This window comes from Callithrix jacchus, chromosome 15 (genome assembly GCF_049354715.1).
Source record: "Callithrix jacchus isolate 240 chromosome 15, calJac240_pri, whole genome shotgun sequence".
NCBI lineage: Eukaryota > Metazoa > Chordata > Mammalia > Primates > Cebidae > Callithrix > Callithrix jacchus.
In genome coordinates, this window is record NC_133516.1 from 67,196,196 (window position 1) to 67,212,213 (window position 16,018).

Below are 16,018 nucleotides of genomic sequence, written 5' to 3' on the forward strand. Positions count from 1 at the left end.
CACGTTGTGGCGCGCCTCGGTGGCGTCAGAGCGGCGTCGGGCTTGGCGGGAAAGTCGAAAACGACGGGCGGCGACGGCTTCTCGGTGGGTAAGTGGGGCAGTGGTCGTAGTGTCTCGAGGCCCCGCTCCCCTGCGGCCTAATCTCTAAGCCCGAGCCGCGGTCGGCGTTCTCCTCTGGGGCTCCGCTCCCGGAACCTCGGCTTCCTCATCTGCTCTGAGACGGAATAATCCCCACAGGTACCTCTCTGCGTCGTTCACATGAAGAAACGAGAAAGGCTTTTACCCTCAACCCCTTCCAGATAAACCAGTCCTGGCGGTCGGCCTCAACGCCCATCTGTTGGGCTTCTCTGGAAGCCTCATGGTATCACATGTTAAGGCCAGGTGCCTGGAAGCCGGACGTCCTGACTTACCTTAGTTTTTCCGTCTGCAAGATGGCTGATAATGGTTATGCGTATTAACCGTGGCGGCGATAAATAAAAAGCTTAGCATAGTGCCCGGTACCTCGTAAATGTTAACCATTATTATAAGTCAATATTATCATTAAGAGTAAGTATAGGTGGTGAAGAGCGCGGGTGCTGGAGCCAGACTGCCTGAGTTAGAATCCCAGTTCTGCCACTGACGATGAAAATAATAATGATACCCACCTCAGAAAGTTTTGTAGGAAATAAACGAATTATTAAATATAAAGCACTTGAAACCGTTTTTGTTAGCTTTTAGCATTTCCCCTGCCCTGCCAGCTTTTCTCACTCTGAATATTCTCAGAAATTTTCTTTATGCCAGTAAGTATGCTGGGCATTAGGGACATTGAGTAAGTCTGGGTTCCTGCTCTCAGAGAGCCCCAGTCTAGTGTGAGGTAAGTGCTCCTAGATATACCCTGTGGAACAGGGAAGCTGCAATAGCAAACGCCCTTAGGGAGAGGAGGAACATTTTTCAAGGAAGGTGACATTTGATTGAATGTTTAGGTCTGAGTAGGAATTTCCAGGCAAATAAGAGCACTTCAGATGAACACCTTTGTGCAAAGGCACTGAGACCACGAAGGTTCTGATTTACAAGATAAACTAAAAGGTCATGTGGTTCAGGCACTCCCCTACCTCTGTCTCATTTCTAACTCCACATCTCCTTGTTTCAGTATGAGTATTTATTGCCTGGATTCTGATAACTCCTGTTTCAGCCCCTCAAGTCCCTGCTTAAAAATCACTTCTTCAGGTCAGGCACGATGGCTCACGCCAGTAATCCCAGCACTTGGGGAGGCTGAGGTGGGTGGATCACTAGAAGTCAAGAGTTTGAGACCAACCTGGCCAACAAGGTGAAACCCTATCTCTACTTAAAAAAAAAATCACTTCTTCAGGGAGATTGTCCCTAAGAAATGTCCTTGCTTCTCTTTACCACCCCTTATAGCAACTAGTCTAAATTTCCTAGTAAGCCCTCACAGAACTACTTTTATAGCACTTACATAACCATAGTTCAGTACATTAAGGCTATTTGTTACTATCTGTAAACTCCCTGAGGACAGATATTGTGTCTTTCTAGTTCACATTTGTAACTCCAACACCTAGCACAGTTCCTGACATGTAATATTGAAGTAATGAGTTAAAAGAACAGGTAGACTAGGGATAGATAATGAAGGGTCTTGAATTTCAGTTGGAGAACTATATGTTTTATCCTTCAGCAACAGCGAAGTAGTCTGCCTAAGAGGAAACTAGTAAACAAAATAAATCTTGAAAGGAAGGTAGTATTGGCCAGATATAGGAGTTGAAATTTGCTTAGCACCTGGATTTAGATAGCGTTAATATAAAGATGTGAGCCACTCTGATTTTTGGATAGAGCAATTTTCTTTGAACGATACCTTTAACTTCTCAGAATTTAGCTTCTAGAGGGTAACTTCCGTTCCCTGATTTTGCTCTAGGAAGTAATTTAATTGCAGAAGACGTTGGTCAAAATGGTTTCCAAAAGAAGACTGTCAAAATCTGAGGATAAAGAGACCCTGACAGAAGATGCCTCCAGTAAGTATTTAGTCATTTGTTGCTTTATTTCCTGTAGCAATGTGTGAGGCATTTAAAGAGATAAAAAGTTTCTGCTTTTAAATTGCTGAGAATATTCAAAGTGTAATGGATAGAGCATACAGAATTAAGGGAGAAATATAAGATTTGGGATTGAGTTTCTGCCTCGAATTCTGCATATAACTTTGAGCATCCCCACAGCCTCTGGGCCTCAGTCTCCACATCTGTAAGAGGAATTACTGTTAGAGACTTTCTGCTATACATCATTTAGGTGTTAAGACACAAAGACATAACATAGTCTCTATCCTTAAAAAACTTTACAGTCTTCCTTCCTCTTGAAAAAAAAAAGACCTTGACACATACTATGATAGTGATGTATAAAGGAAAGATATATCAAAGCAAGCACACCAGAGGCAAAGAAACAATGCACACTCTGCCCATATGAGAAATGGTTGATGTCCAGATAAAAGGAGTTGATGGCTGGGAGCAATTGCTCACACCTGTAATCCAAGTACTTTAAGGGACTGAGGTGAGAGAATCCCTTAAAACTAGGAGTTCAAGACCAGCCTGGGTAACACAGCAAGACTATCGCTACAAAAAAATTTTTTTAATTAGCTGGGCGTGGTGGTGTGCACCTGTGGTCCCACTGTGGTCCCAGCTACTGAGGAGGCTGAAGCAGGAGGATCACTTGAGCTCAGGAGGTCGAAGCTGCAGTGAGTCACAGTAGCACCACTGTACTCCAGACTAGGCGACAGAGTGAGCAAGTGAGACCATGTCTCAAATAGGGATTGGGAGGCAGGGAGTTGATAGTTCATTTATGGCACTCATCTACTCTATTAAAGCAATTCTAACTTGGTTTTTGTTTGTTTGTTTTTATTTTACTAGGTTTTTAGGGAACAGGTTGTGTTTGGTTACATGAATAAGTTCTTTAGTGGTGATTTCTGAAATTTTGGTGTACCCATTACCTGAGCAGTGTATAGTGTACCCAATGCGTAGTTTTTTAATCCCTCATCCACCTCCCACCCTTTCTCTTGAATTCCCAAAGTCCATTATATCATTCTTCTTGTTTTGAAACAGGGTCTTACTCTGTTGCCCAGGTTAGAGTGCAATGGCATGATCTTGGCTCACTGCAACCTCTGCCTCCCGGGTTCAAGCGATTCTCTGGCCTCAGCCTCCTGAGTAACTAGGATTATAGGCATGAGCTACCATGCTGGGCTAATTTTGTGTTTTTAGTAGAGATGGGGTTTCTTCATGTTGGTTAGGCTGGTCTTGATTTCCAGACCTCAGGTGATCGGCCCTCCTCGGCCTTCCAGAGTGCTGGGATAACAGGTATGAGCCACCACATCTGGACTGGGTTTACATTTTAATTTTTCCTTTACTATTTGCCATATTCTTGAAAATTTTGTCTGTTTTCAGAAACCAAAAACCAACCACTTCCCAAGAAGACAAAGAAATCTCATGTTCTTAATGAAGTTGAAGAAAATGACAGCATCTTTGTAAACCTTCTTAAGACATCAGGAATTATTCTTAAAACTGGAGAGAGTCAGAATCAGCTAGGTAATATTTGAATCTATTTTTATTCTCTGGGTTTAATAAAAGAGCTTAGGACTGAATCATGGGTTTTCTAAATAGAGAGGCAATGAAGATTAGAAATGAGAGGACCATCTATCTTGAGACAAAGATGAATTGCTTTTTAGAAAATGGTACAGTCAGGCTGGGCACGGTGGCTCACATCTGTAATCCCAGCACTTTGGGAGGCCAAGGTGGGTGGATTGCCTGAGCTCAAGAGTTTCCAACCAGCCTGGGCAACGTGGTAAAACCCGTCTCTTCTAAAATACAAAAAATTAGCTAGGCATGGTGGCATGCATCTGTAGTCCCAGCTACTCAGGAGGCTGAGGCAGGAGAATTGTTTGAACCTGGGAGGTGGAGGTTGCAGTGAGACAAGATCATGCCACTGCACTCCAGCCTGGGCAACAGAGCAAGACTCCATCTCAAAAAGAAAATGGCACAGTCTTCGGTCCTCATTACTGCATGTTAAGCATTTTTAATCCTTTTATTAGAAAAATGTTATATACCGTTATTTCTTTTGTATTTTCTTATGAAAAAATAAATATCCAGAAAGCCGCTATATCAGTGTCGGAATAATTTCAGAAGAAAATTTATAAAGCCATATAAGATTTTGTTTTGGATGAACCGATTATTCTATCTTGCTAAGGTTATGGCAGGTCCTTTTTAGAACATTTAGTGGCTATCTGCTATCAAAGCTAAGTCTTTTATGTGGATTTAGAAGATTTGGCTCTGAAATTAGGTTGAAAATATTTTTATTGGTTTCATCAGGCAAGAAACTTGGGTTTTTAGAGAAGGAAAACTATGGTAGGAGACTGGTAACCAGCTCTTCTTTTTTCCGCATAGCTGTGGATCAAATAGCTTTTCAAAAGAAGCTCTTTCAGATCCTGAGGAGACACCCTTCCTATCCCAAAGTATGTATTTTCCCCCTGGTATTTTTGCTTGTGCCAGCATAACTCTGGAACTTGGAATTTAAAGACTCTGGTATAAAGTAAAATGGGCTAGAATGATTTTTAACAGCGAATATTAAACTAAAAATTTTATTATTTTGTGTTTTTTAAATCTCTTTATTAAGATAATAGAAGAATTTGTTAGTGGCCTGGAGTCTTACATTGAGGATGAAGACAGTTTTAGGAACTGCCTTTTATCTTGTGAACGTCTGCAGGATGAGGAAGCCAGGTGTGGAAAGGAGGCATGAAATCTTGCTGAAATTCAATCTTTTAAGCTAACTGCATGGGGATGGGGATGGGGAGGGAGAGCGCAGTTGTTTCAAATTTCATCTTCATTTTAAGCTCTTTTTTTCTAAGAGTTTAAACCTAACGTCAAAATTCCTAAGTTTGTGGTCATGAGGCTAAAAATCAGTGTTTTCTAGAATGTGTCTCACCTGTGTTGACAGAATTTCAAATCTCTACCTCTCCCTTGCTAAGAAGCCATCTGCTCACTTCTGTATTTCCTAACAGGGTAGATCCTCTGTAAAGATTATGTATTTAACCAATTTTATTGAGAAAATATAATAAAAACATTAAAACAAGGAAAACAAAGTAGAAAACATGTCTCTTTTACAGTATGGGTGCATCTTATTCTAAGAGCCTCATCAAACTGCTTCTGGGGATTGACATATTACAGGTGAGACTGTTGCTTTTTTTGTGAACATTTGATGGATGAGGTTTGTGGTGTATGCTCAAGGCTAAATGATGGGAACACAAGATAGAGTAGGGTTAATTGGGGAATTTGGGTTTGTAACAGCTTCACCACAGCCCTGTTGTTGTGATGGGTTTGGTAGAGCAATGTCTGTTTTAAAATTGTGCTTATTAGCCTAATACACCTGGTGGTCCCATTTATTCCCTTAGCATCTGATTCCTGTTTTTAAAGTTACATCTTGTGTACTCTGAGTACCTGGTAATCTTTATCCTATTCATATCTACATCATCTCCCATTTAGCTTTTTAGATGCCTATGTAATTTAATTTTTGTCCTTTTATTCCTCCTCTTCTCTCTCCTTTTATTTTATTATTATCATTTTTTGAGATGGAGTCTCCGTTTGTTGCTCAGGCTGGAGTGCAGTGGCATGATCTTGGCTCACTGCCACCACCACCTCCTGGGTTCAAGCGGTTATCCTGCCTCACCTTCCCAAGTAGCTGGGACTGCAGGCATGTACCACTACACCCAGCTAATTTTTGTTGTTTTGTTTTGAGACGGAGTCTTGCTCTGTCACCAGGCTGGAGTGCAGTGGTGCGATCTCAGCTCCCTACAACCTCCACCTCCCAGGTTCAAGCGATTCTCCTGCCTCAGCCTCTCAAGTAGCTGGGACTACAGGCGCGCACCACCATGCCCTGCTAATTTTTGTGTTTTCAGTTTTTCAGAAGACAAATTAAGTCTTTGTATTCCAATAGCATATTCTAACAATAAAGACGATATTCATGTGGATAACCTTTTAATAAGGTATGAACTTTTAGCAAAGTGTTTCCTCCAGGAGCTCTAGCTGGAGAGAGAATTATACATTTCTTTCTCTCTGTCTCTCTCTCTCTTTTATTTTTGGAGTCAGAGTTTCCTGTCACCCAGGCTGGAGCACAGTGGTGCGATATCCGCTCACTGCAACCTCTGCCTCCCTGAGGTTCAAGTGATTCTCATGCCTCAGCCTTCCAAGTAACTGAGATTGTACATTTCTATTGTGTATTTTGAGATCATCTCCTAACTCCCTATATCTTCTTTTTTAGCCTGCCATTATCAAAACCTTATTTGAGAAGTTGCCAGAATATTTTTTTGACAGGTAAGTGGAGTTGTTATGGAATGTTGAAACTACCCTGGTATACTTACTCTGAAGACAGTTGGTTTCTCTGTAAGTCATGGTTATCATGATGCTTTTTAAGTGACTACTAAAATTTTACTGGAGTGTCTTTGAAGTTTCATCTATTAATATGACTTTGTAAAAATAAATAGGATTACTTTTAAAAGTAACTATTGGCCAGGTTTGATGGCTCATACCTATGATCCCAACTGAGGGGTTATAGGGAAGCTGAGGCAGGCGGATTGCTTGAGTCTAGGAATTCAAGACCAGCCTGGGCAATGTAGTGAGACCTTGTCTCTATTTTTTTTTTTTTTTTGGGGGGGAGGAAGGCAGGAAGGGAGGGAAGAAGGACGGTAGGGGGGAAGGAAGGGATGAAGGAAGGAAGGGAGGAAGCGGGGAGGGAGGGAAGAAGGACGGTAGGGAGGAAGGAAGGGATGAAGGAAGGAAGGAAGGAAGGGAGGAAGCGGGGAGGGAGGGAGGGAGGGAGGGAAGGGAAGGAAGTAAATCAAGCAATGAGAGAGACATTGCCGACCTGGATCTAGAGGTTTACAAGTTGATTTCTTTTTTTTGAGAGAAGGAAAGAAAAAAAAAATAAGTAAAGGAGAGGAAGAGAAAGAGGGAGAGTAAATGGAAATATTGCTTTATTTTGGAAAAAATTGAGTATTAATAATGGCCAATCAATGTTTCATTTAAACTTACGGGTAGGTGTGATGTGGTATTGACAAGAATGTATATTTTGTGTATTTGAAGTGGAGAGCTCTATGAATATTTATTAAGTTTACTTGTTCCGGATCTGAGTTCGAGTCCTTGATATCCTTATTAATTTTCTGTCTCATTGAATCTAAGTCTCGTATCTGGGCGTTAGGATCGTTAGCTCTTGTTGTTGCATTGATCCTTTTACCACTATATCTTTGTTGCTTTAAAATCTATTTTCTCCGATACGAGAATTGCAACTCCTGCTTTTTATTTATTTATTATTTATTTTTGCTCTCCATTTGGTTGGTAAATCTTTCTCCATCCCTTTGTTTTGAGTCTTTGTGTATCCTTGCATGTGAAACAGGTCTGGATGTAAAATGCCATTGGGTTTTGGCTGTGTCTTTTGATTGGGGGATTTAGTCAATTTAAATTTAGGGTTACTGCCATTTGATGTTGACTGGCTGTTTTATCCATTCGTTGGTGTAAATTCTTCTTTATGTTGGTGCTCTTTACTTTTTGGTGTATTTTTAGAAAGGCTAATACTGGTTGTTTCTTTCTGTGTGTAATGCTTCTTTCAGAAGCTCTTGTAAAGCAGGCCTGGTGGTAATAAAATCTCCGAGTTCTTGCTTGTTCATAAAAGATTTTATTTTTCCTTCAGTTGTGAAGCTTAGTTTGGCTGGATATGAAATTCTGGGCTGAAGGTTCTGTTCTTTGAGAATGTTGAATATTGGCCCCCACTCTCTTCTGGCTTGTAGAGTTTCTGCTGAGAGATCTGCTGTAAGTCTGATAAGCTTGCCTTTGTGGGTAACATGACCTTTCTCTCTGGCTGCCCTTAGTATTTTCTCCTTCGTTTCAACCCTGGTGAATCTAACGATTATGTGCCTTGGGGTTGCTCTTCTTGAGGAATATCTTTGTGGTGTTCTCTGTATTACCTGGGGTTGAATTTTGACCTGCTTTGCTAGTTTAGGAAAATTTTCCTGAATAATATCCTGAAGGGTATTTTCCAGCTTGGATTCATTCTCTCCGTCGCATTCAGGTACACCTATCAAACGTAAACTTTGTCTTTTCACATAGTCCCACATTTCTTGGAGACTTTGCTCATTCCTTTTTATCCTTTTTTCTCTAATCTTTTCTTCACGTTTTATTTCATTAAGTTGGACTTTGACCTCTGATATCCCTTCTTCTGCTTGAACAATTCGAGTGTTTAAACCTGTGCATACTTCTCGGAGTTCCTGTATTGTATTCTTTAGTTCCATTAATTCACTCATACTCCGCTCTAAGTTGTCTATTCTCAATAGGATTTCATCAAACCTTTTTTCAAAGTTCCTAGTTTCTTTACGTTGGGCTACAACATGGTCTTTTAACTCACCGAAGTTTCTTATTATCCATTCCTTGAAGAGTGATTCTGTCATTGGGATGCGCTCGTTCTCCATCAAGTCTTGTTCCATTGTTGATGTGGAACTGTGATCATCTTTAGAGGGAGAGGCGTTCTGACTTTGAGTATTCTCAGCTTTTTTACGCTGGTTTCTTCCCGTCATTGTAAATTTATCCTCCTGTCTCTTTGAAATTACCAACTTTCAGATTAGGTCTCTTGAGTGGACGTCCAGGTTGTTAGTTCCCAGGGCCAGAGCAGCGGCGTTAAAACTTATGGTGCTTTTCTGCCCAGGATTCTCCTGTCTGGCTTCCTTCTTGTGTCCGTAGTAGGCGACTCTGCCTTCCTGGGGCTCCAAACCTCGGTCAGAAGGGAAACCGGTCCTGTTTACTCTGCGCCGAGCGCTCCCGCGCCGAGGTGCCGTCACAGCCGCTGCCGGGCTCAGGTGTCCTGCTGGGGACCCGGGCCTGTCCTCCGAACCTGTTTACTTTGCTCCGAGAGCTGCCGCGCCAAGGTGCTGGCGGAACCGCTGCACCGGCCACGAGAGTCGCACTGGCCACCCGTGTGTTTCCTCCACTGGGGGATCTCCTGCTCTGTGAGCGACCAGAATTTGTCTGAAAGTGTGGCGTCCTCTAGTTCTCCGCGCCTTCCCTGAGAGCTGCAATCCCGGGATGTTAGCGATCGGCCATCTTGGATCGTTTCTCCCTTGTCTCTATTTAAAAACAATTTTTTTTCTGCCCGTGGACGCCGCCAAAGCAGCATCGTTAAAGTGTCTCTTCTCCCTGTGATCATGTCTAAGTCAGAGTCTCTTAAAGAGCTGGAACAGCTGAGGAAGCTCTTCATTGGAGGGTTGAGCTTTGAAACAACCTACGAGAGCCTGAGGAGCCATTTTGAGCAGTGGGGAACTGTGTGGTAATGAGAGATCCAAACACCAAGTGCTCCAGGGGCTTTGGGTTCGTCAAGTATGCAACTGTGGAGGAGCTGGATGCAGCTATGAATGCAAGGCCACACAAAGTGGATGGAAGAGTTGTGGAAACAAAGAGAGCTGTCTCAAGAGAAGATTCTCAAAGACCAGGTGCCCACTTAACTGTGAAAAAAATATTCATTGGTGGCATTAAAGAAGACACTGAAGAACATCACCTAAGAGATTATTTTGAACAGTATGGAAAAATTGAAGTGATTGAAATCATGACTGACAGAGGCAGTGGCAAGAAAAGGGGCTTTGCCTTTGTAACCTTTGATGACCATGACTCTGTGGATAAGATTGTCATTCAGAAATACCATGCTGTGAATGGCCACAACTGTGAAGTTAGGAAAGCCCTGTCAAAGCAAGAGATGGCTAGTGCTTCATCCAGCCAAAGAGGTCGAAGTGGTTCTGGAAACTTTGGTGGTGGTCATGTAGGTGGTTTCGGAGGGAATGACAACTTTGGTCGTGGAAGAAAATTCAGTGGTCATGGTGGCTTTGGTGGCAGCCGTGGTGCTGGTGGATATGGTGGCAATGGGGATGGCTATAATGAATTTGGTAATGATGGAGACAATTTTGGAGGTGGTGGAAGCTACAATGATTTTGGCAGTTACAACAGTCTTCAAATCTTGGACCCATGAAGGGAGGAAGCTTTGGAGGCAGAAGCTCTGGCCCCTATGGTGGTAGCAGGCAATACTTTGCCAAACCACGAAACCAAGGTGGCTATGGCGGTTCCAGTAGCAGCAGTAGCTATAGCAGTGGCAGAAGATTTTAATTAAGAAACAAAGCTTAGCAGGAGAGAAGAGCCAGAGAAGTGACAGGGAAGCTACGAGTTACAACAGATTTGTGAACTCAGCCAAGCACAGTAGTGGCAGGGCCTAGCTGCTACAAAGAAGACATGGTTTAGACAAATACTCATGTGTATGGGCAAAAAACTCGAGGACTGTGTTTGTGACTAATTGTATAACAGGTTATTTCAGTTTCCATTCTGTGGAAAGTGTAAAGCATTCCAACAAAGGGTTTTAATGTAGATTTTTTTCTTTTTCTTTTTTTTTGCACCCATGCTGTTGATTGCTAAATGTAATAGTCTGATCGTGATGCTGAATAAATGTCTTTAAAAAAAAAATTTTTTTTTAAGTACCTATTGCTTATGATAATCCCTAGTAGAAGGGTATGCAATATACCGATAATAGTAGTAGTTTCCAAACAGGGTAGCCAGTTGGCTGGAATCAGGTATTCTCTGAATACTTTTCCTTATCTTGTACATTTTGTAGTGTATATTGAGGCAGGTCTCACCCTGTTGCCCAGGCTGGAGTGCCATGATCGTGGCTCACTGCAGCCTCAACCTCCCAGGCTTAAAGTGATCCTTCCATCTTAGCCCCCTGCGTGCCTCTGAGTGCAGGTCAGTACCACCAGGTCTGGCTAGTTTTCGTGGTTTTTTGGTAGAGATGAGGTTTTGCCATGTTGCCCAAGCTGGTCTCAAAACTTCTAGGCTCAAGTGATCCACCCGCCTCAGCCTCTCAAAGTGCTGGGATGTGGCCCTACCTGTTTTTTTTTAATTACTTAGGAAGAAAATGAACAGCCTAATAGAAAAGTAGACAAAGGTCATGAATAGTTTACAAAGAAGAAATACAAGAACATTAAATATTTTAAAAGTTCAATTTTGTTAGCAGAGGCACAAATTTAAAACACTATATTAAAATAGTAAATATTAAATAAAATATTAAACAGTAAAATTAATGCATTTTTTCCTACTCTCAAATGGTTTCCTTGTTGAGTGTAGTGAATAGGCATGCTCGTACATTGCTAATGAGCATATAAATTAGTTCAAGCATCGATTCCTAAGAGCAAAAGATTGTATGTGTCAAAAACCTTAGATTTTGCATACCCTTTAATCCTAATGTTAAGTCTCCTGATTTATTCTAAGATAATAACTGAATGAAGATGAAATAACATTAGTTTAATGCTTGCTTTGGTAGCACATATACTAAAATTGGAACAATACGGTGATAAGCATGGCCCCTTTGCAAGGGTGACACCCAAATTTGTGAAGTATTCCATTTATTTTAAAAGATTACTGTTTAAAATAAATGTAAATAATTGAGATGCTCAAAAAATTGAAATATGTGCACATTAATAACTGTAAAAAGAACTAGTTAATGTCATACATTAATTGAAAAAAACCCAGATTACATATAGCATTTATATTAGGTTGGTGCAAAAGTAATTGCAGTTTTTGCTATTAATAGTTCAGTCCAGTATTTTGTTAAGAAAAGGAAGATGCATACATAGACATATTAATAGTGTACATTTCTGGCATGACAGGATTATAGTCATTTCTGTATTATTTTTAATTTTTTCAGGGTCCTGTATACAGTAATAATAAATTTTTTTGTTGTTTTTTTGAGACCGAGTTTCACTCTTGTTACCCAGGCTGGAGTGCAATGGCGCGATCTCGGCTCACCGCAACCTCCGCCTCCTGGATTCAGGCAATTCTCCTGCCTCAGCTTCCTGAGTAGCTGGGATTACAGACATGCGCCACCGTGCCCAGCTAATTTTTTGTATTTTTAGTAGAGACAGGGTTTCACCATGTTGACCAGGATGGTCTCGATCTCTTGACCTCGTGATCGACCCGCCTCGGCCTCCCAAAGTGCTGGGATTACAGGTGTGAGCCACCGCGCCCGGCCCAGTAATAATAAATTTGAAGTTTTGTTTATTTTGAAACAGAGTTTCACTCCGTTACCCAGGCTGCAGTGCAGTGGTGCGATCTTGGCTCACTGCAACCTCCACCTCCTGGGTTCAAGTGGTTCTCCTGCCTCAGCCTCCCGAATAGCTGGGATTGCAGGTGCATGCCACCAATGCCCAGCTAATTTTTTATATTTTTAGTAGATTCAGGGTTTCACCATATTGGCCAGGCTGCTCTCAAACTCCTGACCTCAAATAATTCACCTACCTCAGCCCCATAAATTGCTGGGATTACAGGAGTGAACCACTGCACCCAGCCAATGGTTTATTATTATTATTATTATTATTATTATTAATTTTTTTTTTTTGAGATGGAGTTTCGCTCTTGTTACCCAGGCTGGCGTGCAATGGCGCGATCTTGGCTCACCGCAACCTCTGCCTCCTGGGTTCAGGCAATTCTCGTGCCTCAGCCTCCTGAGTAGCTGGGATTACAGGCACGCGCCACCATGCCCAGCGAATTTTTTGTATTTTTAGTAGAGACAAGGTTTCACCATGTTGACCAGGATGGTCTCGATATCTTGACCTCGTGATCCACCCACCTCGGCCTCCCAAAGTGCTGGGATTACAGGCTTGAGCCACCACGCCCGGCCATGGTTTATTGTTTTTTTAAATTTGTTTTAGTAAATGGCTCGTGCTGAATGCTTTATGTTCTGGCTAGTGTTTTTCAGATAAGATTGGTTGCAATAAGAAGGACCATGTTGTCAAGGAGATGGAAGTGGTCCAAAACTAGATACAGGAGGTTGGAAGGAAGGTGGAAACTATCATTTTCAGGGAAGTGATAATTGAGCCAACATTTCTTTGTATATGGTTTTTTAAAATACTTTCATGAACATAATCTAATTTGACTTTCAATTTTTTTTTTTTTTTTTTTTTTGAGACAGTCTCACTGTGTTGCCCAGGCTGGAGTGCAGTGGCAGGATTTCAGCTCACTGCAACCTCCGCTTTCTGAGTTCAAGCAGTTCTCCTGCCTCAGTCTCCCAAGTAACAGATTACAGGTTTCTGCCACCATACTTGGCTAATTTTTGTATTTTCGTAGAGACAGGGTTTCAGCATGTTGGCCAGCCTGGTCTTGAACTTGCGGCCTCATGTGATCTGCCCACTTTGGCCTCTCAAAGTGCTGGGATTACAGGCGTGAGCCACTGCGCCTGGCTTATGCTTGCCTTTTTTAAGCAGTTACTGTGTTGATGTTATTAGTGTCTTAACTTTTTTTTTTCTTGAGATGGAATTTCGCTCTTGTTGTCTAGGCTGGAGTCCAGTGGCGTCATCTCGGCTCACTGCAACCTCCACCTCCCAGGTTCAAGCAATTCTCCTGCCTCAGCCCCCCAGGTAGCTGGGATTACAGGCATACGCCACCACGCCTGGATAGTTTTGCATTTTTAGTAGAGAAGGGGTTTCTCCATGTTGGTCAGGCTGGTCTCAAACTCCCTACCTAAGGTGATCCACCTGCCTCAGCCTACTAAAGTGCTGGGATTACAGGCATGAGCCACCTTGCCCTACTTAGTATCTTATCTTTTAAAAATATTCGTGATAATTATCTTTTTAAAAATTATTTAGAGATGCTGTCTAGCCCTGTCATCCCTTCTCTTTAAACCCTCCCAGGATGTAGCTAGTGTTAATATTTAGTGTGTCTTCTAGACATCTTTCTCAACATACATAAGCATGTATCTCCTGCGTATTGGGTATCACTGGTGTGTCTAGCACAGTGCCAGATGCATAGTAGGTGTTCAGTAAATGTTAATTGAATGCTAAAACATTTTGTGTAGTATTAATGCTTGCTGTTAATATTGGCCAAAAAGGCTAAGTTTCTTGTCTTCTCTTCCTAACATTTCAGCAAGAACAGTGATGAAATCAACATACCTCGACTCATTGTCAGTCAACTAAAATGGCTTGACAGAGTAGTTGATGGCAAGGTAGGCTCATGGACTTTATCTCTTGAATTTAATAAAACTTTTGGAAGTTGTATGCTTGTTTTCTCTTTCTAAACAGAATATTTATACTCTTCCATCCATCCATTCGCTTTTTCCAATTTTCATAATTTGGGAATTAATTGTAATTTCACCCTTTAAATTTCATCAGAAACATTTATTCAAATATGAATTATTTATTAAATAAAAATTTGGAAAGATTCTTTTACAAAGTCCAGATATAACTGTATTTATTATTTATTTCTCAGATAATTTCAGTTCTACATTTCACAAATAGATAGTCTTTGTCTATTCTGGGTAATGTGCTGTAGTTCTGATAGTGTCCTCTAACTGCAGGACCTCACCACCAAGATCATGCAGCTGATCACTGTTGCTCCAGAGTACCTGCAGCATGACATCATCACCAGCCTACCTGAGATCCTAGGGGATTTCCAGCATGCTGATGTGGGAAAAGAACTCAGGTGGATAAGCACTCTCTTATCATCTAAGCGAGGCTTGATTGTAGGAGCTGTATCACTGCAGTATGCAAAGAACAGTAGTAATGTGGTCTCATATCTAAAAAGAGGATGATACCTACCTTCATGAGTTGGGTATGGGATTTGACTTAAAAAAAAAAAAGGTATATATGAATAGATCCATGTATTTTCTTTTAAATAGTATACCTGTTATGCGAATGAAGTCTGACTTAGGATTGGGTATCTAAATTTGGCCAGTGGAGAAGTTGACCATGATCCCTTAGTTTCATTAACATGTTCTTCAGGGGGTCCATAATCCTGGCTGCACATTAAAATCATCTGTGGAGCCTATTAAATATCTACATTCTTTGGGTTCCTAGATAATTCATTGTAATGCACAGCCCTGCATCAGACTCCTTGCTGAGACCCATTGCTTGCTGTCATTCATTTGTAATTCATAGGGCAGTATTAAAGAAGGGGAGAACAGTATCCCTAGGTAATAAAGCTATCTTTTTTTTTTTTTTTGAGACGGAGTTTTGCTCTTGTTACCCAGGCTGGAGTGCAATGGTGCGATCTTGGCTCACCGCAACCTCCGCCTCCTGCGTTGAGGCAATTCTCCTGCCTCAGCCTCCCGAGTAGCTGGGATTACAGGCACGTGCCACCATGCCCAGCTAAGTTTTTGTATTTTTAGTAGACATGGGGTTTCACCATGTTGACCAGGATGGTCTCAATCTCTTGACCTCGTGATCCACCCGCCTCGGCCTCCCAAAGTGCTGGGATTACAGGCTTGAGTCACCACGCCCGGCTAAAGCTTCTATCTTAATGCAACTTTTTATTATACTGGAAGTATTTTTCTAAATTCAATTTGTAATAGTTTTTTTTAACTTTTTTTTTTTTTGTATACTTTTCTATAGTCTGCAAAGCTACCTCCAAAACGTCCAATGATTTCTTGCCTTTGTGCTTTTGGGCAGGATGCTACCTCTGGGCAAAGCACTATGCCACCCACTTTACCTGCCTGATGCCAGCTCATCTCCTTTCCTAGAGCCTTCTCTTAGAATCTATCACTGTTGGTCAGGCGCAGTGGCTCACACCCTTAATCCTAGCATGTTGGGAGGCTGAGGTGGGTGGATCACTTGAGCCCAGGAGTTCAAGACCAGCCTGGGCAACATGGTGAAACCCTGTCTCTACAAAAAATACAAAAATTAGCCATGTATGGTGGTGTGCGCCTATAATCCTAGCTACTCAGGAGGCTGAGATGGGAGGATCAATTGCATATGGGAGGTCAAGGCTACAGTGAGTCTTGACCATGCCACCATACTCCAACCTGGGCATCAGAGTAAGACTCTGTCTCAAAAAAGAAAAACAAAAAAACAACAATCACTGTCCTCACTATGTTGTGCTCCTGTAGCACCATGTACATGTGTCTATCATACTTAGCGCATTTCATTGTAAATGTTTTGGGTTTTCTTTTTTCTTTTTGTGGGGAAGGATATGTGCCAAACTAAATA

The 16,018-nt window shown here is 41.7% G+C and overlaps 1 protein-coding gene and 2 pseudogenes across 12 annotated transcripts in view; all 3 read left to right on the forward strand.

The window, feature by feature from the left end:
• The first annotated feature begins 24 nt into the window (after positions 1 to 24).
• The window catches only part of FANCD2 (FA complementation group D2), a 77,140-nt gene continuing 61,146 nt past the window's right edge, over positions 25 to 16,018 (forward strand). For 4 of the 12 annotated variants that reach the window (XM_008982131.5, XM_035276268.3, XM_078351626.1 and 1 more), the window contains exons 1-9: positions 25 to 237; positions 1,907 to 2,003; positions 3,417 to 3,557; positions 4,413 to 4,480; positions 4,642 to 4,745; positions 5,132 to 5,192; positions 6,283 to 6,335; positions 13,962 to 14,040; positions 14,392 to 14,516. In XM_008982131.5, the coding sequence (XP_008980379.2) occupies positions 1,940 to 2,003; positions 3,417 to 3,557; positions 4,413 to 4,480; positions 4,642 to 4,745; positions 5,132 to 5,192; positions 6,283 to 6,335; positions 13,962 to 14,040; positions 14,392 to 14,516 (695 nt within the window). In that variant the 5' untranslated portion in view covers positions 25 to 237; positions 1,907 to 1,939. Of the gene's footprint in view, positions 238 to 1,906; positions 2,004 to 3,416; positions 3,558 to 4,412; positions 4,481 to 4,641; positions 4,746 to 5,131; positions 5,193 to 6,282; positions 6,336 to 12,788; positions 13,457 to 13,961; positions 14,041 to 14,391; positions 14,517 to 16,018 lie in introns of all 12 variants that reach the window. The other 8 variants (XM_035276267.3, XM_078351625.1, XM_035276266.3 and 5 more) reach the window with 3 other exon arrangements.
• On the forward strand, positions 9,148 to 10,293 carry LOC144579574 (heterogeneous nuclear ribonucleoprotein A1-like; annotated as a pseudogene).
• Positions 11,353 to 11,452, forward strand: LOC118148136 (U6 spliceosomal RNA; annotated as a pseudogene).